The sequence below is a fragment of the Vulpes vulpes genome, chromosome 15 (genome assembly GCF_048418805.1).
Source record: "Vulpes vulpes isolate BD-2025 chromosome 15, VulVul3, whole genome shotgun sequence".
Taxonomy (NCBI): Eukaryota; Metazoa; Chordata; class Mammalia; order Carnivora; family Canidae; genus Vulpes; species Vulpes vulpes.
The window spans coordinates 41,925,287-41,948,298 of record NC_132794.1 but is presented as its reverse complement, the minus strand read 5'-3'; the positions used below and the strand labels follow the sequence as shown (position 1 = coordinate 41,948,298).

The window sequence follows — 23,012 nt, the reverse complement described above, 5'->3', positions numbered from 1 at the left end:
TTTGCCGTCCGTTCTTGTTCATAAATATTTGCATGTGTCATATCATTGCTTGAAAAGAATTTGTACCTTGTGCTTAGTGCTAGAACACAATACAGTTTCATTTCTGTTCTGTTTCCCAGTTTGAAGTCACCAATACTTATGGTTCTGCCTGTATGCCCCCCACCTTGGGCAATTTATCTTCAGGCAGTATTGTTTTTGTCAGCCTAGCTGAGCCAATGCCTGGCTGGTTGGCCTCCAGCACCTAGCCAGATTGTCCACTGTTGGTGGGATGGAAGAGGGAGAAGGAAGGAAACAGGATGGACTTACCATTACCCAGCTCTTGCAACTCAGTAATAACACTGTGCTTGAGCAGCAATGAATGTCACAGATGACTGGCATCCTCCACAGGAAAGTACTGTTGGGAGACTGTCCTGAGTGTCTCCTGAAAACAAATCTGCATCACACACCGGCAGACATGAAACCAAGATTTATTAAAATATTCTCATCATATTTACAATTGGAAGCCATGAATGCAGTTCTCTGAAAATTGCAAAAAATAGAGTTCTCTTAAAACAAATTAACAGAGGTATCAACAGATTAGGATAAATATAATCTATCACAGAGCCAGAATCCTTTGAATAGACAATCTACATTTTCTAACCAATATATATTATATACAAAAATACACTTGATGTGGTGACCAAATAGTGTCAAGGAAGAAAAAAAATATATATAGACACACACATTTCATTATGTACAAGTCAATATTGGTTCCTTCACCTTTTTTAAAAATAAATACTTCATTTGGTTGCAAATGACATTTACAAATCCAACTAATGAGCATTTCTCAGCTTTGACAAAATTAAATATGCAAATGAGAAACATATATTTTTAAAAATTTAAAGGGAAAAAATACCTGAATCCAATGAGCTTATATTAAAAAATGTCCAAGAGCATGTAATGTAAGGTTTCATGTCTGTAAAGTGCCTTCTCATTTCTCAAACTGTCTTCGTTATTGCTTAAAATCCTTTAATATTACAGATTGATCTAATGTTTAACAGAAAAGCCAAGATTTTTCCAGGGCCAAATATTAACTACTTAGGAACATGCTTACACTTTTTTTAAAGTGCTTTCAAGAGTGTATCAGTTACTGTTGATCTGAAAATAACCACAAATTGTCAACATCCTGATCCAGATTCGTGTAGATGTTTGGATCATGAGTAGTAGTAAGAATGGGGTGGCAATAAAAGGCCTGTGATTCAAACTATTTGCACAGAATTAAATCAATTTCTTCAGCAGTGCAGAAAAGTTACTTCAGATTCAAAAATTTAGTCTTATGCATCGTAGATGGTGAGAACCTGGACTGATTTCTAATTTATCAAAGGGTGGTCCCTAATTAGGCAGTTTTAAAGTACAATCTAAGAGAAATTGAAAAGCACTAGAACCCTCCCTTCAAACTTCTTAAAATAAAGGAGAATAAAATGAAAAAGAAATGCATTTTCCATCTCTTTTATGGATTTTTCCCTCTTTGCCTAAGTGATGAGGTGATGCTGACATTAACAGGAGGCAGTCACAGCACTGTGTCTCACTTGGTGACAGCAAAGTGCCTCGGTCCAAAGGGCTGAGGAATGGTGCGTCATGCTTGGTGAGGGGAAGAGCTAAGAAAGGCTAGGTCCTAGAGAAACTGGAAAGATAAAGTGAGCGAAAAAGCTGTGGGCTGTAAAGGAAGGGGAGGCCAAAGAGCAAGTATTAAAGCAAGAAAAGTGAAATGAAGTTAGCTGCCAAAATGACTTTGGGACAGGCACAGAGAAAACAGGAAGGCGCATGCACAGCCCGCCCCATGGGAACAAATCTGAAAGGTAATGGAATAATTTCAGCAAGCACAGGCTAGTCTCACCAGGGTACCTGCTTTCCCAGCACGTTGTCAGGCATGGACCGATACCAGAAACTGAACACTCCTGTTTGCCTAATACAGATTCCTGAAGCCCATGATAGAAGACGGCAAAAACCACCAGGCCCATAACCGTGCCTTATACCAGCAAAGCATTGCACCCTGGCCGTGTTCAAATTTTCCTTCATCCATCTCATGTTCTACTCCCACAACCCACTGCTTACCATCTCCCAAGGCCGTAGGGAGATATAACTGTGTGGATCAAATGCATTTTAGGAAGCAGCGTCTGGGGTCCAGGGTGTCACTGAGAAAATTAAACCCTAACTGACTTGAAGTAACTTACACTTGTTAGACCTGATTCCTATTAGGATGCTGACTGATTTCACTTAGGTTCTGGGCATACAGCTCAGGGCTGAATTTCCAGGCCAAAGTAGGATCCCTTAAATCAAAATCCAGAGGCACCCTGCTTCCCACACTAGTCTGAATTAAAACTCAATGAGAGGAAAAAACTATGATGTATCAATGACATGTTTTCTCTAAAAAATTATTCAATTTCAAATGTTGCAAGTTTCTGTCATTTTAGGAGTATTTTAGATTCCTTCTCAAAAGGGAAGTCTTCTTTGAAGATTATATATTTTGCTAACAGTAGGGTCATATTATGTGTATCTCGAGAAATTGAAGAATTATAAAATTAATGATTTGGTATAGACCTATCCTTTTGGTGGACCCCAAAATCCTATATATGGCACTCTGGACAGACAGAAGAAGTGCACTACTTTCCTCTCATTTACAGATTTGTTTCCAAAGGAAATGGATGTCTTTGGAGGATTATACAGAATGCAGTTCTGGTGGGGCTGAAACCACCATCTTTAGGCCTTGGTGGCCAGATATGAAAAAAGTAAGACTATAGCTAGGGACAAGTTGCCAAAAACAAAGGGGGGTGGGGTGGGAAGAGCTACTTAAAGTTTGCTCAAACCTACTTAAGATGTAAAGATTTTGAATCTCTTTCTAGTCTCTTATTGGAGAGTAGTACAATTTTTGTAAGCTATATACCCATTTTTATGCTTCTCATAGAAACTTAGAATTCAAAATCTCCCCCAAGAGTTCCCAGAGAGTTGCTCATTCCTGTTTATTGTCCACACTGTAGGGAGGTAGAGAGTAATTTTCCTGTACACTCAGATGTCTATGGGACTAGCCTTTCATTTTGGAAGGATGGCCCAGATGAATAAACAAAAACACATTTGTTTCATGAGACAAAGAATAGAAGCAAGCCCTGGAAGAGAACAATGATGAAAGGAAGCACAATTTTGCCAAAGATGTTGACAAACCACAGTGAATACATGCCTAAGAATGAATCCATGCTAGGTATAAGATGGGGGCTCCCAAAATAGTGAGAAATATTCATTCTCTCAGAAGACCTCCTTAAAGTTTCAAAGACAGAAAGCCCCTTGGTGTCTGCACAGGTAAAATTTAGGGAAATGCTCAGCCAACAAAATAGCCTAAATATAGTAGAAGTTGTTTATTCCATGGAGAAGAATGCCAAATTCTTGGGAGGTGAATTTCTGCTGGAAACTATGGGCTCATTTGCATCTTGCTAGCCCAATGCTCTCAAATTTCACACAAACCATAAAAAAATAGCTCCCAGAAGTATTTGGATTAGCTTTTAGAAAAGGAGGCAGACTGGGGTTTCTTAGTACACTTAAGACAAGATTAAAAAACAGAAAATCATATGACCATATAGATGGAATGCAGAGGGATAAATTAATGGCTTTAGCTACCACTTTCTTATAAAAAAAATGAGATTAACTTGGTCTTCCCCAGATCATGGAATGCAGGTGAAGTTCATGAACAAGTACTTCATAGATGTATATACAATAAAGTCCAGAGTTCATTTGAGCTCCTGACTGAAGTGAACCATCATACCAGAGAAGAATGAAAACAAAAAGGTGTTTTTTGTGTGTGTTACTGGTTATCACTGGGCTGGGCTGGTTGAGAGTGGGGGGAAGTGAACCCAGGAAGCTCTACTTGAGGACAGCTGCACAAGGGCTTTGTGAGAGTAGTTTGCTAGCTGCCATTTTAATATCTTCACAGTTCCAATTAAATTGTCAAGTACATGAACTTCCACATCCTAGGTTTATATCACAGCGTTGATTAAGAGTCTTGGCATGAATATGGCTACCGAACTGGCTTCAACCCTGCATGCTAAAATGCTCTTGAATTCACTACTTCCCAGCAAAGAATCCATTTGGGAGAGTTTGGGAGATTGCTGACTCCTTGGAAGGGGAAATAAAGAATTGTGAAACTAGCATTCAGTACTCTAACAAGGTGTCAACAACTGATGGGTGTGCAGAAATGCCACAAAATGGGCCTCTCGCTCACATACAGCTATGAGTAACAAGAGCCTAGAGATGCCTGGATTTAATTGCTAACGGGTTTATAAATACTGTGAAGTGAGTCTGCAGCCACCGCCACGCTGAGGCCAATCTCTGAAGGTGCTTTTCTTTAAGTGACTTTTGCACCAATAATAGAGAAGATTTCAAGCAGCTGGATTGTTTTTCTCTATAGCCAGAAGACAGAGACATATTCAACACATGACTTGCATTTTGGCAAGGCTATAAACGATTCAAACTTTGCAAATGTTAAATACTATTATTTTGGCAACATAGCCTTCTCTTGTGTTGCTGATTTCTTCATGATGACAAAGTAGCTGACATGAATGAAAGTTCATTTCTTCATTCAGTCCACTTTCTTGAGCTGAATTATTCCTAAAGGTACAATAGCTAATAGGTGAAATGTAGTTCTGACGGCCTTCCAGATGTTCTGCACATTTATCAACTGCTCTTAAGAGAACCCAGAGTAAGGATGGCGTAATGGTCTGGCCACTTCTTCCACAATATCACACCACTTCTCCATATATGTGGCTTTTAAAAAAAGTACACTATTCAGGGAAATCCTTGACTCTTTCAAATCCACACTCTAAAAATTTCCTATTTGAGGCTAAAGTCTCAAACGGGCCACAGACAGCTCTTACTTTGTCCATACTCATCAGCTCTCACGGCTGTTCCAATCTTTCTGTGCTCAGGATTTCCATAACTTTGGATTTCACAGTATGTCCACGTTTGGTGTGGTTTAGAAACTAATAAACTAATTTGTGAAATACCAAATCTACTGATGTTTTATTCTTTCCCTTCTAGCTTTTGGTCACTTTTTTTTTTTTCCTGATTAGAACAGGCACAATGAAAGAAAATCATGCATGAATCTAACTCTTTTATAAAATGATATATTTGATATTTGGATCAGATATTTTTTGGGGAAAAAAAGCTATGCACTTTGGACTTTTCTTCTTCTTGACACAGAAAGCTCCAACTTGGTTTTTATCTTTATTTGGGGAGGGGAGAATACCACAAAATAAGCCTGATGTAGGAGGTCAGGGAATGAAGAAGTTTCCCTGTTAAGGTTATAGTCTGGTTACTGGGAAAGAACCCATAGGTCTGCACTACTGATTCCCCTCGATACTCAGACCAGGCATTGTCTTAGGCTCTACTGTGGCAGGCCATGTTGTGTGCAATGATCTGTGGCCATGATGTCAGGCAAGAGAGAAACAGAAACAGAAATGAGAAAATGTAACATTCAAGAAAGCAAGAATATCATTAAAATGAAAATACCCCCACTGCACACAAAAAATCTACAGAGAGATGTACAGTCCCAAGCCAACAGGCTAATCTTTACCAAAAATAACACGACTCTTCCGCTACATCCAATCTTGGTCCTTGAATGAACCATGGCAATGACTTGCACATTTTGCAGGAGGTTTCCAATCCCCCACCAGAGTTTTACTCCTTCCTTCAGTTTTTCCAGCTTCTCCACCAGCAGCATATGAAGTGTTTCTTTAGGAAATGCCTTTCCTTATGGTTCTTAGGAAAAAGAGAGGTGCCTAAAGTGGGCCCAGTAGCTTACTGGGCAAGAGGGGACACAAGACTAGCACCCAGTCTGACAATTGATTCCTCAACCACATCACTAGTTTGTTTTGGCTAGGTCATTTAAAGATGTACTCACACAGCTGGGTTTCCTTATTCTACTTCCCAGGTTTCAGAAATTGTTTTTCCATTATTCCTAGATACTTGTGGGGGGCATTTGAAGAGACATGTCAACTCAAAGATTCAAAAGGCAGCAGGACCATCATCATCATGATCATCTATTTCTGTTTGGCCACACTTTTCTCTTTCTGTGACTCCCTCCCACCCCCACTGTTAAGCTAATTTTTGTGTTAAAGACCACATATCACAACACCTTCTAACCTGATCTTTGACACCTCACAGGCCTGATGCTTTTTACCTAACATGTTTTTATCATGCTTTAGTGTCATGTATGATAACTTGTATGCTTGATGACGATTGCAGGTTACTCATGCAAGAATCCAAATTGCTATCCAACTAACTATGCTTCAGGAATGACTCTTGGCTAGGAAGAGATGATGTTGCTTCTACGTCAAGGTTGTTCAGAGTCTGATTAGTAAAGGTGGGTGTGAGTGTCTTGTTAAACACAGAGTAGCAATACTGGCCACTCTACCTCTAGTTTGGGGAGGGCTGTTCTTAGAAGAGCTACTCAAACCCTGCTTGGCTAACATGCTCAAGCTGCTTAAGTGGTACACTTACTTCCTCTCCATGACAAGTTTGGAGAAACCTGTTGCATTTAACATATTGCATTTTAGAGGGATTTTTTCAAGGGGCCCCAGGTTGTTTTAGATGGCCTACCTTGAACAAACTATTGTGAACTTCTACTGAGCTTGACTTATGTTAGAAATAAAGGCTGTGCCAACACTGCAGTAAATGTATGAACTTGGGAGGCAGCACCGAGATACACATTGCAGGATCCAAGTTGGGTAAGAACAATGGAGATTCCACCCTAGTGTCTTAATACACTAACTTACTATATTTGACTAGTCGGATACAATTACCATGTTTCCCCAACAGAGCAGGCAAAGTATAGTCTTTGGAAACAGGTATTTTACTGCCAATTTCTAGTCTGTCCATGTGGATGGAATCCCATGTGGGCTGCATTTGTCTAACTTTCACACTAAACATTTCCATTCATTCTTCAGCACTGGTTCCCTGAGAGCATATTCGTGCAGGCCATAGTGACAGCCCTGTTTACTGTCAGTGATTTTCTTGGGAGTATCCTTCTTAAAGACCTGAAGTGGACCAGGGATCCCCCTGAAACCACCTGCTGCTCTCACCCATCAAGTCTGTGGGGACCAATGAGGATTTCAACACATGATGATCTCACTGAGCTCAAAGTTGATCCCCAAGGAATAGGCAAGACAGGCACTTTTCTCCCACATGATAATACAAGAAGGAATGTCACAGAGCAAGGACTGTCACAGAGCACAGGATGGCTGTAAGTGGAATTTGTTTTAAATTGATGAATTTCTTCAGTTTTCTTCATACTTAGGTGAAAATGAAGACAAATAACTTAAGAAAACAGTATGGAAAGCTTCTTGCTCCTGAGCAACTTCCTTTAGTGATGTCAGTTCTTTACCAGCTTTTTTGTTTTGCTTATCTCATCTCTTACTTTGAATGGGAAAAGAAGAACCCAACTATGCTACCATATTCCTTTATCTTGAATTATTATAGAAGGTGGTTAGCACCTGGACAAATATGGCTTCTGAGATTTGATTTGATCCTGATTATATTATATTAGGATACAGTTCTGCTTTAATTAGCTGACTCTATTAGGGGTTCCCTGAGGGGGCTAATAATTGGCAGGCAGTCCTGGGTGGACACTCAGGCACCTGGTGAATTGAGAGGTTCTGGGAAGAGGCTGGGGTTAGGGGCAAGGCCACACATGGAAGCCCAATCAGGAAGGGTTTTAAGGTTCTTACACACCTCTAGACTGTTGTGCAGCAACTCAAGGAGAAGGCTTGGACCTCTTTCCCTTCAAGGCAAAAATGGATAGTCTTTGATTCTCTTCTCAATTCACCCCCAGTCCTCTCTCTTTTCCTTTCACAAGATAGATTTGAAGAGAGACAGCTTCAGGAAAAAAGTGTCAGGGGAAAAGTCCATGATGGTTTCCCTTGTGATTCAAGGGGCAGTGGTCATATGGGCTCCCAGGATCAGAAAAAGCTGTCTATGAGTGATATTTCACTCAAAGCTTAATATTAATGTAATAACCTTTTCATTTTGACATAAAGAATTTTTTTATGCTCTTAATTTTTTCAATGTTTAAGACTTTTGCTTCACCTTAGGTCACAGGCCTGTCAGTCAAGGTCACGATGAAAGGCTACCAGTAGCATTTGCTCTCCTGTTTGGAAACTGCCTCCTGAAGGTGGTGGGAGGTGTACGGATGCGCACAGTCCCAGAACACAATGCAGGGCTTGGCTGCATGCCAACACAGCCTTACCCATTCATGAACAGTCTGAAATGTGAAATGTGCTGTTACTGGGTCACCTGCCCAAGCAGGTACTTTGACCTCCAAAACTGTGGTGGCTTGGGTATTCACTGTTTCTCCAGGGGTTAGGGTGCAGAATATTGCCAGGCAAAGAAACCACAATGAACTTACATAAAAACAAAGAAATGGGTCACGCTCACTGGTTGATGTCAACTTCCTGTCTAGTAATTTCTTCTTCAGGATGAAGTTTATGGCTATTTAGTTCCCTCTCCACCCATGTATAATTCCATCTCCATCCTTTCCATAATATGAACAACAACAAGGACAACAAAATAACTCTTTCTCTCATTTGGAAAATAAATAGTCTAGGATGGCTTAAAATATAGTTTTGGTAAGTTTCAACATTTTTGATGAGAAAGATGCTTTAGGATATCACCGCAACAGGATCAAATTAAGATCAATAGTCACACCAGCAGGGCATAAAGACCAAGGCTTGAACTCTCTCAAGGCAACTGTCATAAAAGATCCTTCTTTTCTTCTGTCAGAAGTTTATATATATATCAAGCTTGTATTAGAAAGCTTCAAATCTCCACTTTTAAAACCATTTGGAAAATCTTGGTATTTCTTCTGGTCTTGTAATGGAGTGACTTTGGACCTCTATAAGAAACAATAATCAAATATTCCTGCAATGTTCCCTTAAACAGTTTCTCATTGTTCCTGTGCCTTAACAAGGGACTCCCTTAAGGCATGGGGTGCTCCCTGCAATGACCTCAGAAGAGATGAGCAAAACAAACATTTGGTGATATATCTTTCAAGAACTTTCTGCAGCACTAATGTTGCAAAGGACCATGCAAGAAAATGCATCTTGCTGCCGTCATTCTCACATAGCTCTGTGTTAGTTAGTGGTCACGCTGGCTTCTTTCTGACGCAGTCTTTCTTTCTGTTGTTTGAGGAAAAAAATAGGAGTTTATTATCATTCTTTTTTCTAAATTTTCATATTCCCAAATTTTGATAGATTTTTCAAAGTTTTGAGATGATGAATAGAGTTGTACTCAACTCTACAATGATGAATAGAGCTGTACTCAATGCCCTAGAAATGCGAGTAATTCTATCCTTTCCTGAAATCCTGTTACCTGCTCCTCTCACCCTTACTTTTCAAAAGCAAACAACGAGTAACCAGCTAATCAATCAATGATACCCATCTAAAAGAATGACCTTTAACATGCTAGGCTGGTCTGCTCTCTTCCTCTGTGACAAAGAGCCTAACTTTCCAGCATTGCTCAAAGACTCCTCCTACCCCCATGTTCAGTCTATTTTTTTTTTTAAGTTTTATTTATTTATTCATGAGAGAGACAGAGAGAGAGAGAGGCAGAGACATAGGCAGAGAGAGAAGCAGGCTCCCTACAGGGAGCCTGATGTGGGACTTGATCCTGGGATTCGATCCTGGGACTCCAGGATCATGCCCTGGGCCAAAGGCAGGCATTTAACCACTGAGCCACCCAGGCGTCCCCCATGTTCAGTCTATTAATGGAATTAGGGAACGCTTAAGAAATAGTTTCTAGGGAGACTAGATAGAAAAAAAATCAGTTTCCCACTTGAATGCAACTGCATACAGCTAGGTTGGTGGACCTGAACAAAGGCTATGCAAAATGGAAGAGGAGGAATGCAGTGTGGAGGAAATTCCCAACTTGCCATGGATGTTCTTCTCTGCTCTCCCTGAGCTTCCTGCCCAGGGACAGCCTTCTGAAGAGGTAGGACATGAAAGTCTGCTGGCAAGATACAAATACAGACAAGAAAATGAAAAACAGTAACATGGACCCTCACTGTTGCTAGGACTTTTGAGAAATAAAATATTAAGCCTATTGTGGATGGGTGTGTCTACTCTTTGGGTGGGCAAATAGAAGTCTATGAAAGAAATGGAAGAGGTATATTCCTTTGCACAGAGAGGCCCCTTGTGAACAGATAAATTCTCAGCTGCCTGTGACATATGAGATGTGGTGCACCGAACTACTAACTGGGCCTATATATAAACTCACACGGGTGATTTTTAAGCACCTATCCTAAATTTCGATGACATCTCTGACTTGGGAGGTTGAATTAGGAATCCGTTTATGAGCTCTTCCCAAATCCCCACCCAAATAAACAACAAAAGAAACAACCCTAACGAGTTGAGGATCACAACTGGGAGCTAGCTCACAGTGGAGGCCACCTATAAAAAAAAAAAAGCCACAGTAAAGCCACTGTTTCTCCTTTGTCTCCAGGGCTCCATTCATTCTGTGCCCCTGGAAGTAAGATTTGGCTGTGATAGTTAGGCTAGAGGCTCAAATTAGAGGGCTGGGGACAGGGGGATGGGCTGACCAAGGAGGAAGATGAAAGTTAGGGTTGAACCCACTGCCACTGAAAATGCTACAAGTAAATGTAAGGAATACACCACCAAAGAGGCACAGGGGATGTGTCCATTTGGGTAGGAGCTATGTCCACCAACTGTGGCTTTCTCTGCTCAAGCCATATGACCCTGGCTTCTCCATCTCTCACTCAACATTCATTTAGCTGCTGATGGGGCTTCTAGGATGAGAGACACCATAACCAACCAACAGAAAAAAAAAAACTCACTTCACAACTTAAATCTCACTTAGATGGTCAAAAAGTTTAAAAGAATCTGTCAAATGGTACTTAGAACTCAAAAGGATAAAAAGTAAGTAGCTGTGGGATACTAGAGCACAGGGGAGGTAGGGTCTGAAAATCAAAGTGAGGAGAGTGATACTCCCACTTACCACTCATTGCTATTCTCCAGGCAGGGCCAACTAATGCTGCCTAAATTCATAATAACAAGAAAAACAGCTAACATTTTTAAGCTCTTATTATATGCCAGCCACTTCATATGTCTGTTTCCTCAAAATAATCCTAAAGCAAAGGTAGTATTACTTTTCTCTTTTCCAAAAAGAAGCAAAGTAGTTTCAGTAAGGTTTTACAACTAGTAAGCAGCTGAGCTGGGATTTGAACTCCAACACCTTGGGTTCCTAACCATTTAGCTATTTCAACGATGGTCTCTAACTAACGTAGAGGTCGAGCTTCATTGGAAACCTTTCTGAATGAGACCATGGAGGACAATTCTCCCTCCCACCCCCACCTGGGAAGACAGACTAACCTCCAAGTTTCTAGCCCATGGAGAGATGTCAGGGGACCAAGAGTCTGGGCCTGGTTTCTGCTATTCACTTGTGAAATGATCCTAGGTTGGCTGTATCTTTCTGCATCTTGGTTTTCCCAATCATCTAAAGAGTATCATCTCTACCCCTTTCTTAAATGCTCAAACATTTCAGAAAAAGGTGCTTTGAGAAAAGGGGATGACCTGGGATGTGAAAGGGTGTGGCATGGCAAGTGACTACATTTGCTTGATCAGGAAACATGTTTGTTGGGTCTGCTGGGAGAATACTGGAAGTTATGTTTTGTTCCTCACTCCCTTCTTACCTATGCTACTCTGGGATGGGAACTGAGAATCTGGATACTACTCATTCCTCTGGGTTTTATCCTTTAAATTCAGACACACTCCTAGATGCACCCCAGTTATAAGGAAAACTCTTGAGGTTATGTTGAAACATGTGTCTCACCAGACTAGCCGTCGGATTGATTTTCTTTGTCTCCACTTTCTTCTCTGATGTCAGCTTGCTCACTGATTCCTGAGCCATTTTCAATCTGAAAATCAATCGAAACGGAGTGAGAGGGGGAAGGAGCAGAAGAGAGGGGGAAAAAAAAAGTAAGAGGTTAGGTTAAACAGGTATCCAAATGCTTTTAAATGAATCAATTGGCAGTTTGGAGATCTAAGGAATGGGTTCTCAATGTCTTTCATGATCAAATTCGAACTCTAATCAGGTGTGAAGGTATGTTTCTAGGTTATCAAAACTGAATTTCCTTCACTGGCTGAGAGGCTCACTTAGGTGACTTCAGTGACCAATGCAGGAGCTTCTTCTGATCTATGGAATGCTAGGTGCACCTAACTGACTCTCAGTGAACACTTCAAGGCACTCTGGCTTGGGATCCATTCAGCAGATAATACATAGCCAATTTTGAAAACTGCAGTTTTGAGGAAACATGAAAACTACAAATTCTAAAATATACTGATTCATGCCAAGTGAAAAGGCAACCTACAAGATGGAAGAAAATATTTGTAAATCATGTATCTAGTAAGGGACTTGTATTCAGAATATATGAAGAACTCTTATAATTCAAATAAAAAGACAAACTGCCCACTGAGAAAACAGGCCAAAGATGACATACAAAGGGCTGATAAGCCTATGAATAGACACTCAACATCATTAGTTATCAGGGCAATGCTGATCAAAGCCCCAAGATAACACTGCATATCTACTAGGATTCTAGAATTAAAAAGAAAGATAGTAATAAGTGTCATAGGTACAGATGTGGATAAAATTGGAATCCTCATACATTGCTGATGGGATTCTAAAATGGTGTAGTCACTTTGGCAGTTTCAAAATGTTAAGCATAGTTACCATATGACCCAGCAATATATCTATATCTATCTATATCTATATCTATATCTACAGGTTAGGTATGTATGTATGTATGTATGTGTGTGTGTGTATATATATATATGAATGAAAATATATGTTCATACAAAATTTTTCATATAAATGTTTATGGCAACATTATTCATAATTGCCTAGAGTACAAATAGCCAAAATGGATAAACAAAATGTGGTTTACCCACAGTGGAATAGTTCTGGGCCATGAAAAAGAATGAAGTGATGGTATGTGCTATAGCATGGAAGAGCCTCAAAAATCCACATATGATTCCATTTGTATGAAATGTCCAGAATAGGCAAATCTACCACGATTGAAACTAGATGAGCAATCTGGAGCTCGGGTGGGGGAGAGGAGGGAATGCCTGCTAATGGGTAAAAGAGTTTCTCCTAGAATTAAGTAGTGATGGTGGCACATCCTGGTGAATATGCTAAAAACCACTAGACTGCACACTTTAAAAAGGTGAACTTCATAGTACATGAATTATGTCATCATATTTGCACATCCAATATTTAGACTGAGGCTATCTCTAGTGCAGCTTCAGGTGCAGTGCAATTACCCACTTACTTCTTCACTTAGCTAATTTTACACAATTTACTTAAAACACATGCTTATTAGTAATTCGATCCCCTTGCCTACAAGCACAAGTAAGTCATGATGAATTCAACGTGCTAACTTGTGCATCAGAAAAGAAATAAGAATGAGACAAAGATGAGTAGTGGTTGATATAACCTAAGAAATACATCTTCAGAGCTGCCAGGATACAGGTCTAAGTGTATACACCACTGACTATTTCTACACATTTCCATTTGCAGCAATAACTATGACTATGCCCACACAAGAAGAGAATTATCCAAAGAATCAAACACTTGGGTGACCAGGTACATTGTCAATGAGCAGTCATATCTTGAAAGGAATCTTTTTTTTCTAAACAGTTCTCAACAGCAGGCTTAAAATATTGGTAAACCATGTTGTAAACAGATATGCTGTCATTCAGGCTTTGTTGTTCTATTTACAGAGCACAGGGAGAGTAGATATAGCATAGTTTTTACAGGTCCTAGGATTTTCAGAATGGTAAGTGAACATTGGCTTCAGCTTCAAGTCAGCAGCTGCATTAGCCCCTAACAAAAGAGTCAGTTTCTCCTTTGAAGCCAGGCATTGACTTTTCCTCTGAAGCTATGACAGTCCTAGATAGCATGATTTTCCAACAGAAGACTGTTTTATCTACACTGAAAATTTGGCGTTTAGTTTAGCCACCTTTAATTAATGATCTTAGCTGGCTCTTTTGGGTGACTTGCTATAGCTCCATATCAGCACTCACTGCTTCACCTTGTACTTCCATGTTACCCGTAGTGATTCTCAATCAACTAGAGCTGGGGTTAGCAAAGGTTTTCTGCAATGGGCCAAATAGTAAATATTCTAAATGTCTTTTTTGTAGGACAAGATATTTTTTCTTTAATATCTGAATTGCAGCGATATCACAGACAATTCCAATATGGATCATTTGGGCTATATAAGCTATATATTTAAGATATATAAATGTCATCAAGTTGTTGATGTTAAGGGTATATTGTCTTAAAAATATAGTCCATCCAGTTTTAAAGTTGATCTATAAAAGGGAAAATAATGTAGACCAGTTAGATCTTTTTCCAATAGCTGAAAGATTGGGAATGGGATTTTTTTTTCCAAAGATTTAATTTATTTATTCAGGAGAGATACTCAGAGAGAGAGGCAGAGGCATAAGCAGAGGGAGAAGCAGGCTCCCCACGAGGACCTGCCAGGACGTCACGTCCTGAGCCTAAGGCAGACACTCAACTGCTGAGCCACCCAGGTGTCCCAGGAATGGGAATTAATACTGATTTCCTATAATTTTTTCCTAAGTATTTTTTTTGTTATTTATTAGATATAGTTGAAGCACAATGGTACATGAATTTCAGGTGTACAACAGTGCTTCAATATCTCTATATGCTGTAGACATGTATGGATACACATACTGTACAGAGTATACATCATGCTGTACTCTCAGCAAGTGTAGCTACCATCCGTCATCAGAGGACGCTATCGCAAAGTATATATATATTCCTGATGCTGTGCCTTTTATTCCGATGACCTATTCACTTCATAATTGGAAGTCTATCTCCTACACCCATTCACCCATTTTGTCCATCCCCCCATTCCCTCTCCCCTTTTGGGTATCTGATCTCTGCGGTTACTCAATTCTGCTGTTGAGGTGTGGAAGGAATCATAAAAACAAAACAAAACAAAAAAACATGAATCAAGAGCAGTGCAATGCTGTGTTCTAACAAACTTCATTTACAAAAACTGGTAGGGAGCTAAATTTGGCTCACAGGCCAAAGTTTGCTAATCCTTGAACTATTGTATAGGATTCAAAGTCCCCACACTGGCAATCAAAGGTCCCCCTGTTCTAAACTTAGCTTACTTATCTAGCTTACATTTTCCTTTCTTTTTTAAAGATTTTATTTATTTATTTATTTATCCATGAGAGACACACAGAGAGAGAGGCAGAGAACAGGCAGAAGGAGAAGCAGGCTCCCTGTGGGGAGCCTGATGCAGGACTTGATCCCAGGACCCCAGGATCACACCCTGAGCCAAAGGCAGACGCTCAACCACTGAGCCCCCCATATACCCCTAGCTTATGTTTTTAGACATGCATGTGGTTTGATGTTGTCCTTGGACAAATTACTTAACCCTTGGAGTCTCAACTGTTTGAAAGGGGGAATAATACCACACCTACTTAACACCACTGCTGTGAACAGTACAGAACATATTGTGTATGATTACTTATCAAATACCCCTTCCCTTCCCCTCACTCATGTGCTCCTGTCCCAGGCAAACAACTTGCCGCTCCTTGCACCAAGGCTTTTCTCATCTCGGCATGTTGCCCTCGATGACTTTCTCACTCATTTTCATGAGTTTAGAGTCTTCCCATTATTCAGCTCTTGGCTTAAGTGCCAAAGGCATGAAAGCTTCCTTCATCTCTCTTAGCCAGAAGTAACTGCTATTTTCTCAAGTGAAAGAGCACTTTGCATCTCTCTTCAGGCACTTAGGGCTTTTCATTTTAGGACTATCTAGATGTCTGATTTCCCTTAAACCACAGGAACCACTTGAGGACAATGATAATGCCTTGTGCATATCTGGGTCTCCTCCCCTTCCTACATCAAGCGCTGTGCCATGAACAAGTCAGTTGTTAGCAAATACCTAACGTGACAAATGAATGATGTGCATTGGTAGTGCCCCCTCTCCCACTTTCAACAAGTCTAAATGTTTAGTAAATACCCAGAATTACAGAATAATTAGCCTTTACATTTATCTTGGGGTGGGGGTGGGGGTGTAAAAATGTTGAAAAATCTAGTTCTGCTTACTGATTAGCTGATTGACTCCTGAATAAGCAAAAAGAAAGGGTGTTCAAGGCCACCCAAATGTGCTAAATATTTATACATGTCAACTTATGTATACATTCCAGGATTCCTAAAAGTATCCACGTGACATTGCCCAAAAGAAGACTAAGGCTTAGGGAGCTTAATAAAACTTTTTTTGAGTCTGGACTTTACTTCTCTCACTTAGGAGGTAAGAACTTTGCTGCCTTAGCTAAAGAGAACTGATTAGATAGTTGGTAGCCACATACCTGCTCACTCCAACACCCACACCCCTGCTCTATTGTGTATGGACTTGTTTTTGGTTCTAGCCTAGATGTTGGTTATTGTTGTTTCTGGTCTAAATATTTACCCTAGAAAAATCACAGTTGCTCATGATTACTCATAGGCAAATACCTAGACTTGATTTCGAAGTTCCACGGCACCACCCCACCACCAAAATAAAAACAAAAAGCAAAAAACAAACAAACAAACAAAAAAACCAAAAAGCAAACCTGAAATAAGGGGAAAACACAAGTAAGTTTAGAGAAAGAAAATAACTATTCTCAACTCATAAACGCCTCAGTAAAATGGACTATTAAAACTCCTACCTAAGTCATCAGAGAGGGAGAAAAACCATGAGACTCTTAACTAAAGGAAATAAACTCAGAGTTGCTGGAGGGGAGGGGTGTGGAGGGGATGGGATAATTGAGTGATGGGCATTAAGGAGGGCACGTGATGTGGTGAGCACTGGGTGTTATACACAAATGATAAATGATTAAACACTACATCTGAAACTAATGATGTACTCTATGTTGGCTAATTGAATCTAAATAAAATATTAAAAAAATAAAACCTCTATCTTTTCTTCTTTCTCATTATAAAGAAGCCCTTGAGAGTTATTAAAGATCCTGGTAAATTTCAAATGCTGCCAAAAAATACTTGAGGAAAAATGCAAGTATGAGATGGGACTGGGACATGTGTCTTCTGATGCTCCTGCTTAGTCCTTATGCTATAGATGTGATCTGCAACCTTGGTTTCATATTAGAACTATCTGGGGAGGGGATCTGCTTCTGCTTAGAACGTAGAAGTGTCACACAACATCATTCCCTCCTAGCACTGACAAGAGATGAATAATCTACAACATTATACTTCTAATTCTTCTTCTCCTTCTCCTTCTTCTTTTTAACCCATCAGAGATCTAGGGTCACAAGGCAGCTACGTGAACTGCCATACAAAGAGTGGCATGCCTTTCCATTCACTGCCTTGGGTTCCCCACTACTGCAAACTCCTTTTCTGGGAGAGTTTAAAACTGAGATACGTGGGGGTCTCTATAGGCTGGTTTATATGCCCACAGCGAAATCAGACCAAGTCAGAACCCAGCGATCCATGAGACTGAAGGAGGACAATGTCTTTATTTTTTTGATATCTAGCATTTCATTGGTTCACAGAATACAAGGCAGAAAATATTGAAATTATGAAGTGTAGAATGCGAGAAGTGCTTTTATTTTGTGACCATCGGAATTGAGCACATCAGCCAATCAAGAGCCAAGTGCAATATCTTGGAGGTGGGGTAGTTAGACTGTTCAGGGTGTTTTATATTCCTGGTCACTATGGGAAAACCAATACTTCAGAGCAATGTTTTCAAATTGTCTTCCAAAGAGCCTTAGCATTCAGCAAAGTGCCTCAGGGAGAGGAGGAAGGGTTAGGGGATCCTCTAGATCCCAACATCTGCAACTCTGCTTCAGCTAGAAAAGCTTCATTTTTTTTCTGTTTTGTATATTGGAGTTTCATGTATGCCTTCAATGGGACAAAAAGAGCTCTGTCTAAAAAAATTGGAAAACTCCACTGTATGGACTTCAACGGAACCCATCAAAATCTCTGGTGGGTGGCGGGGCAGGGGGAGAAAAAAAAAAAAACACCTTTGTCTCCAGGAGAATGAGAGCCAATAGAAGTCTTCTTCCTAAAGAACTGTCCAGGGACATCTCGGAGCTGGACAACAGAATAAGAGGACAATGCCTCTTATAAGGATGATTCTTGTGATAGCCAGATACCAGATTCCAGCTTTGGGGCTCTAATAAAATATCAACTCTTTAAAAATCAAAACATGGCCAGTTCTAGCACTCTCCCCTGCTTGTTACCTTCCAAACATGTTCTAAGGTGGTGAGATCAACAGTAACTGACAAATACAGACAAGAACTGTGGAGAAAGATCCAGATGAGCTAAACTGTGGGGAAGCATAAGAGCCCACTGGGCCACCCACTCACTTCTCTCTCATACACTCAGGAGTTTTCTCACATTTCATTATGGTTCTTTTTTTTTTTTTTTAAGATCTTGCTTGGAATTTTGCTTGATCCTCCTGATTTCAGTTCTATTCTGCTCTCCAATTTAGATTTGTGTTCTTTTAATTTTTAATAACCCTAGAATGAAAATGAAATGGATCCATCTGATTACACTCTGCCTAATGTTCCTCCCAGTTTAATTCTGTGATTGCAATTAATGTTCTATTGTTTTGTTTGGGGTATTTGTATGTGTGTGTATGTTTTAAATCATCTGCTCTTGCCCTTTTTCTTTCTTTCCCATTCCAAATAACTGAATTGTAATAAGACTGTCAACTTATCATCTTTTGAATAAAAAGTATGAGGCTAGGAGTGTGTGTGTATATATAAATATATGTGTGTGTATGTGTATGTATATATACACATACATATATACATATATACACATACTTTTCTTTTTATTTGAAAGATGATTTTATTATCGGGATGCCTCGGTGGCTCAGTGGTTGAGCACCTGCCATTGGCTTAGGTCATCCAGTCCCATATCGGGCTCCCTGCATAGAGCCTGCTTCTCCCTCTGCCTATGTCTCTGCCTCTCTCTGTGTCTCTCATGAATAAATTCTTTTAAAAAAGAGATAATTTTATTATCTTATTTTTCAGTTTCAAGTGTAGAATTTAGTGATTTGTCACCTACATACAACACCCAGTGCTCATCATAAGTGCCCTCCGTAATCCCTATCACCCATTTAACCCATCTCTCCTCTCACCTCCCCTCTGGTAACCATCAGTTTGTTCTCTATAGTTAAGGGTCTGTTTCTTGATTTGCCTTTCCTTTTTTCACCTCATGTTCATTTGTTTTGTTTCTTAAATTCCACATAGAAGTGAAATCATGTGGTATTTGTCTTTCTCTGGCCAACTTATTTCGCTTAGCATACTACTCTCCAGCTCCATCAACGTTGCAAATGGTAAGATTTCATTCTTTTTTTTTTTTTTCTTTTTTTTTGGCTGAGTAATAGTCCACATCTTTATCTATTCATCAGTTGTTGGTCACTTGGGCTCTTTCCATGGTCTGGCTATTGTTGATAATTCTGCTATAAATATCGGGTTGAGATATCCTTCAAATCAGCATTTTTGTTTCCTTTGGGTAAATACCTACTAGTGCAATTGATGGATTGTAGGATACTTTTCTTTTTTAACTTTTTGAGGACCTTCCATACTGTTCTCCAGAGTGTCTGAACCAGTTTGCATTCCCACCAGCAACAGTGTAGAAGGGTTCCCCTTTCTCCTCACCCTCACCGATACTTGCTGTTTCCTGTGTTGTTAATTTTAGCTACTCTGATAGGTGTGAAGTGATATCTCATTATAGGTTTGATTTTTATTTCCCTGATGAGTGACATTGAGCATCTTTCCATCTGTCTATTAGCCATCTGTAGGTCTTCTTAGGGAAAATATCTATTCACATCTTCTGCCCTTTTTTTAAACTGGATTATTTGTTTTTTGGGGTAGGTCATATTTTTAATTAAAAAAGTCATGCAAGCAATTAATTGGTATCTCGATATAATTGATCTCATAATGGTTCAGGTTGTGGTGTATACTCTAAACAATGGGGTTAATTTTCGTGTTTAAAAATGAATAAATGTTGGGGTGCCTGGGTGGCACAGACGGTTAAGCATCCAATTCTTGATTTTAGCTCAGGTCATGATCTCAGGGTTGTGGGATTGAGCCCTGCATTGGGCTTCATGCTCATTGTGCAGTCTGCTTGAGTCTCTCTCTCCTTCCTCTGCTCCTCCCACTCATGCTCTTTCTCTCTCTCAAACAAATAAATCTTTAAAAAATGAGTAAATGTTCTGGAAAAGCAAAACTATAGAGACAGTAAAGGTTCAGTGGTTTCCAGGAGTGGAGAGGGGGAAGGATGAAGAGATGGAACACAGAAGATTTTTAGGGCAGTGAAAATACTCTGTATGATATAATGATGGATATATGTCATTATACAGTTATCCAAATCCATAGAAAGTAAACCAACGGCGGACCCAATAGTAAACAATGGACTCTGGGTAATTATAATGTGTAAATGCAGATTCATCAGTTGTAAAAAATGGACTCTCCAATGAGGAACACTGATAATCGGAGAGGCTGTATATGTGTGGATGCAGGGAATTGTGGGAAATCTCTGCACTTCCACTTTTGCTGTGAATCTAAAAGTCTTCTAAAAAATAAAGGCTTTAAAAAATTGATGACTTTGCTTAAATACAGGTTAAAATTTACATGATTTGACTGTTATCACTGATTTCTTTTGGATTACAATGGGAAATCTTTAGTTAAAAAAAAACTTTGATTAAAAGGAAAGTGCCATTCTGATGAGTGATGTTGATAATGGGGGACTATGTATGTCTGGGGAGGAACAAAGGGCATATGGAAAATCTCTGTACGTCTCTCAATTTTGCTGTAAATCTAAAACTATGCTAAAAATATAAAGTCTTTTAGAAAATGAAGACAAAAGAGTAAATAAATGGCCCCCACAAAATATTATTCTGTTTTAAATACGTATTGGTGATAGTTAGAAGTTCTCTTAAATGACAGTGACCAATTCATATCAGCAAATCAAAATATATAATCTAGTAATATCACTAGATTTTGACATAAGGCATATGGCAATAAGTCACTTGCTTTTGAAGTATAGATAATAGGACCAAGCAAGTGACTTCAGGGGTATGGAAGCAGAGTTTCTGCCTATAGTGCCAGGAGCTTCAAAGAGGAAGCTCTGTCAGCTATCCTGTACTGTGGGACCCAAAACACCAATTATAGCATGACCAGACCAAGCATGCACCTTCACTGAATACATTCAAAGGCAATAGCATTAGAAACATTGGTGGATAAAGGCAAAGAAAAAAAAAAAACATTGCAGGGAATACAGTTCATGAAATTCAAGTTGGTAAAAGCACAAAATCTGACCAGCTGTAATGTGAACCTGTTCAAGAAAGACCTAATATCACTCATCACTAGAGACAGAAGGTCAAAATAGTCCAGAAAGGTAACAAGGCAGGTTCCATGCACCAATGTATATAGAAATGGGCCTCTGAATCAGCATAGCATAGGGAACACTCAAGTTGAGTTCCCAAAATGCAGGATTAATAAAAGCTGAAGGTCCAAACTATTATCTCACTAGACTTGTCTGAAAATTTAAGGCCATGTGAACCAGACTCTATAATATTTAAGAACTCTTCATTCTGGTGGCTATCCTGAAATACACGGAAGGACATGATCAATGAAGGAACATGAGAAAAACATGCCTTTCTCAATGGCCTAGTATATTCTGGCCTAGGGCCCTCTGAATGGTGGATAAAGTTTTGTGGGATGGAGAAGGTAGGTGTTGGCACCTACTGACGATCACACTTAGAAAATAAATAATTTGCCAGTCTGGCTACCCAATGTGGGTTGGTTTTTCCAATCATCATTAGGAACAGCTTTTTCTATAACCAAATGATATTTTTATGGTCTCTCTTCAGGAGAAAAAGTCAGGGAAAGGGTGTAAGAAGGGACAAAGATGAAATACCAACTGGCTGTATACTCCTGTGCCATGATCTCCTTGCAGTCTTGAACAAAGCAGCATCAGGCCAAGGAACAAAGAATACTACATGGTCTTTGAGGGAGGTGTGGAAATGGCTTTGTTGCTTAAGGAAGCCAATACCACATAACTTACGGCACTTTGGATGGAGAAGGTAACATCCTGGTATTTTCCTCATAAGGATTCCCTGCAGGATAGTCAGCATTAACATCACAGGGGTTGTGTTTAATGTGCTTATAGAAGGACACAGCTATCCTATCAGGCTAGCCTTCCAGTCAGTGCCTAATAGCCTGGACATCAGAAGTCAGGCTCTGTGTACTCTGTGGCGTTTGTGCAAGTCTTTTGATATTCTGATATTCCTCAAGTCTCTAAAAAAGTACTGTCCTCACATGGTTTCTCAACAACCAGGGGGAAAGGGGCTAATGTCCAGCTTTGGTTCTCAATAAGTAAGTGTAATCGTGGAGACCTGCCAGGGGCTGTGGAAAGCTCCCTCATTTCTTGCCACTTTGACAATATTCCCTTACTAGGTATTACTGAATTCTTGGTATAATTATCACACATGGATAATATTTATGAAAGTCAATGAAATAAGTAGTCACTCTTCACTCTTGAAGTAAAAAACAAACAACACCAAGACCAAACTCATTAACTCGTCAGTGCAAAGGGAAATTTCTTCCTCACTGCAGCAGCTGATGAAAACACTATTGACTAGTGTATGTGGAATGCTTCCAAAGGGTAAGAAAATAAAACTCAGAGAAGAAAGCAATAGACAGTAGGAAATAATGGGTAACCCCAAAATCATTTATCTCAGGGAGGCCAACACACTTTTCTATGCCCATTCTTTCTTCAGAGTCTGACCTTTGACCCTGACTATCCCTTCACCCCCAGGCTCCTCAGGTCAGTCTCACCAGTGGCCGTGGTAAGACAGACCAGCAGGAAAGTAGTACAGGTCTTTGACTAAAAAGACTGAGCTCCTTACACATTAGAATTTAGTCCCT

The 23,012-nt window shown here is 39.7% G+C and overlaps 1 protein-coding gene across 6 annotated transcripts in view; it reads right to left on the bottom strand.

Moving 5' to 3' along the window:
* Positions 1-451: 451 nt before the first annotated feature.
* Positions 452-23,012, bottom strand: part of FMN1 (formin 1) — a 420,196-nt gene continuing 397,635 nt past the window's right edge. For all 6 annotated transcript variants that reach the window (XM_072738177.1, XM_072738178.1, XM_072738176.1 and 3 more), the window contains 2 exons: positions 11,866-11,950; positions 452-9,197 (listed from right to left, as the gene is read on the bottom strand). In XM_072738177.1, the coding sequence (XP_072594278.1) occupies positions 9,153-9,197; positions 11,866-11,950 (130 nt within the window). In that variant the 3' untranslated portion in view covers positions 452-9,152. The remainder of the gene's footprint in view (positions 9,198-11,865; positions 11,951-23,012) is intronic.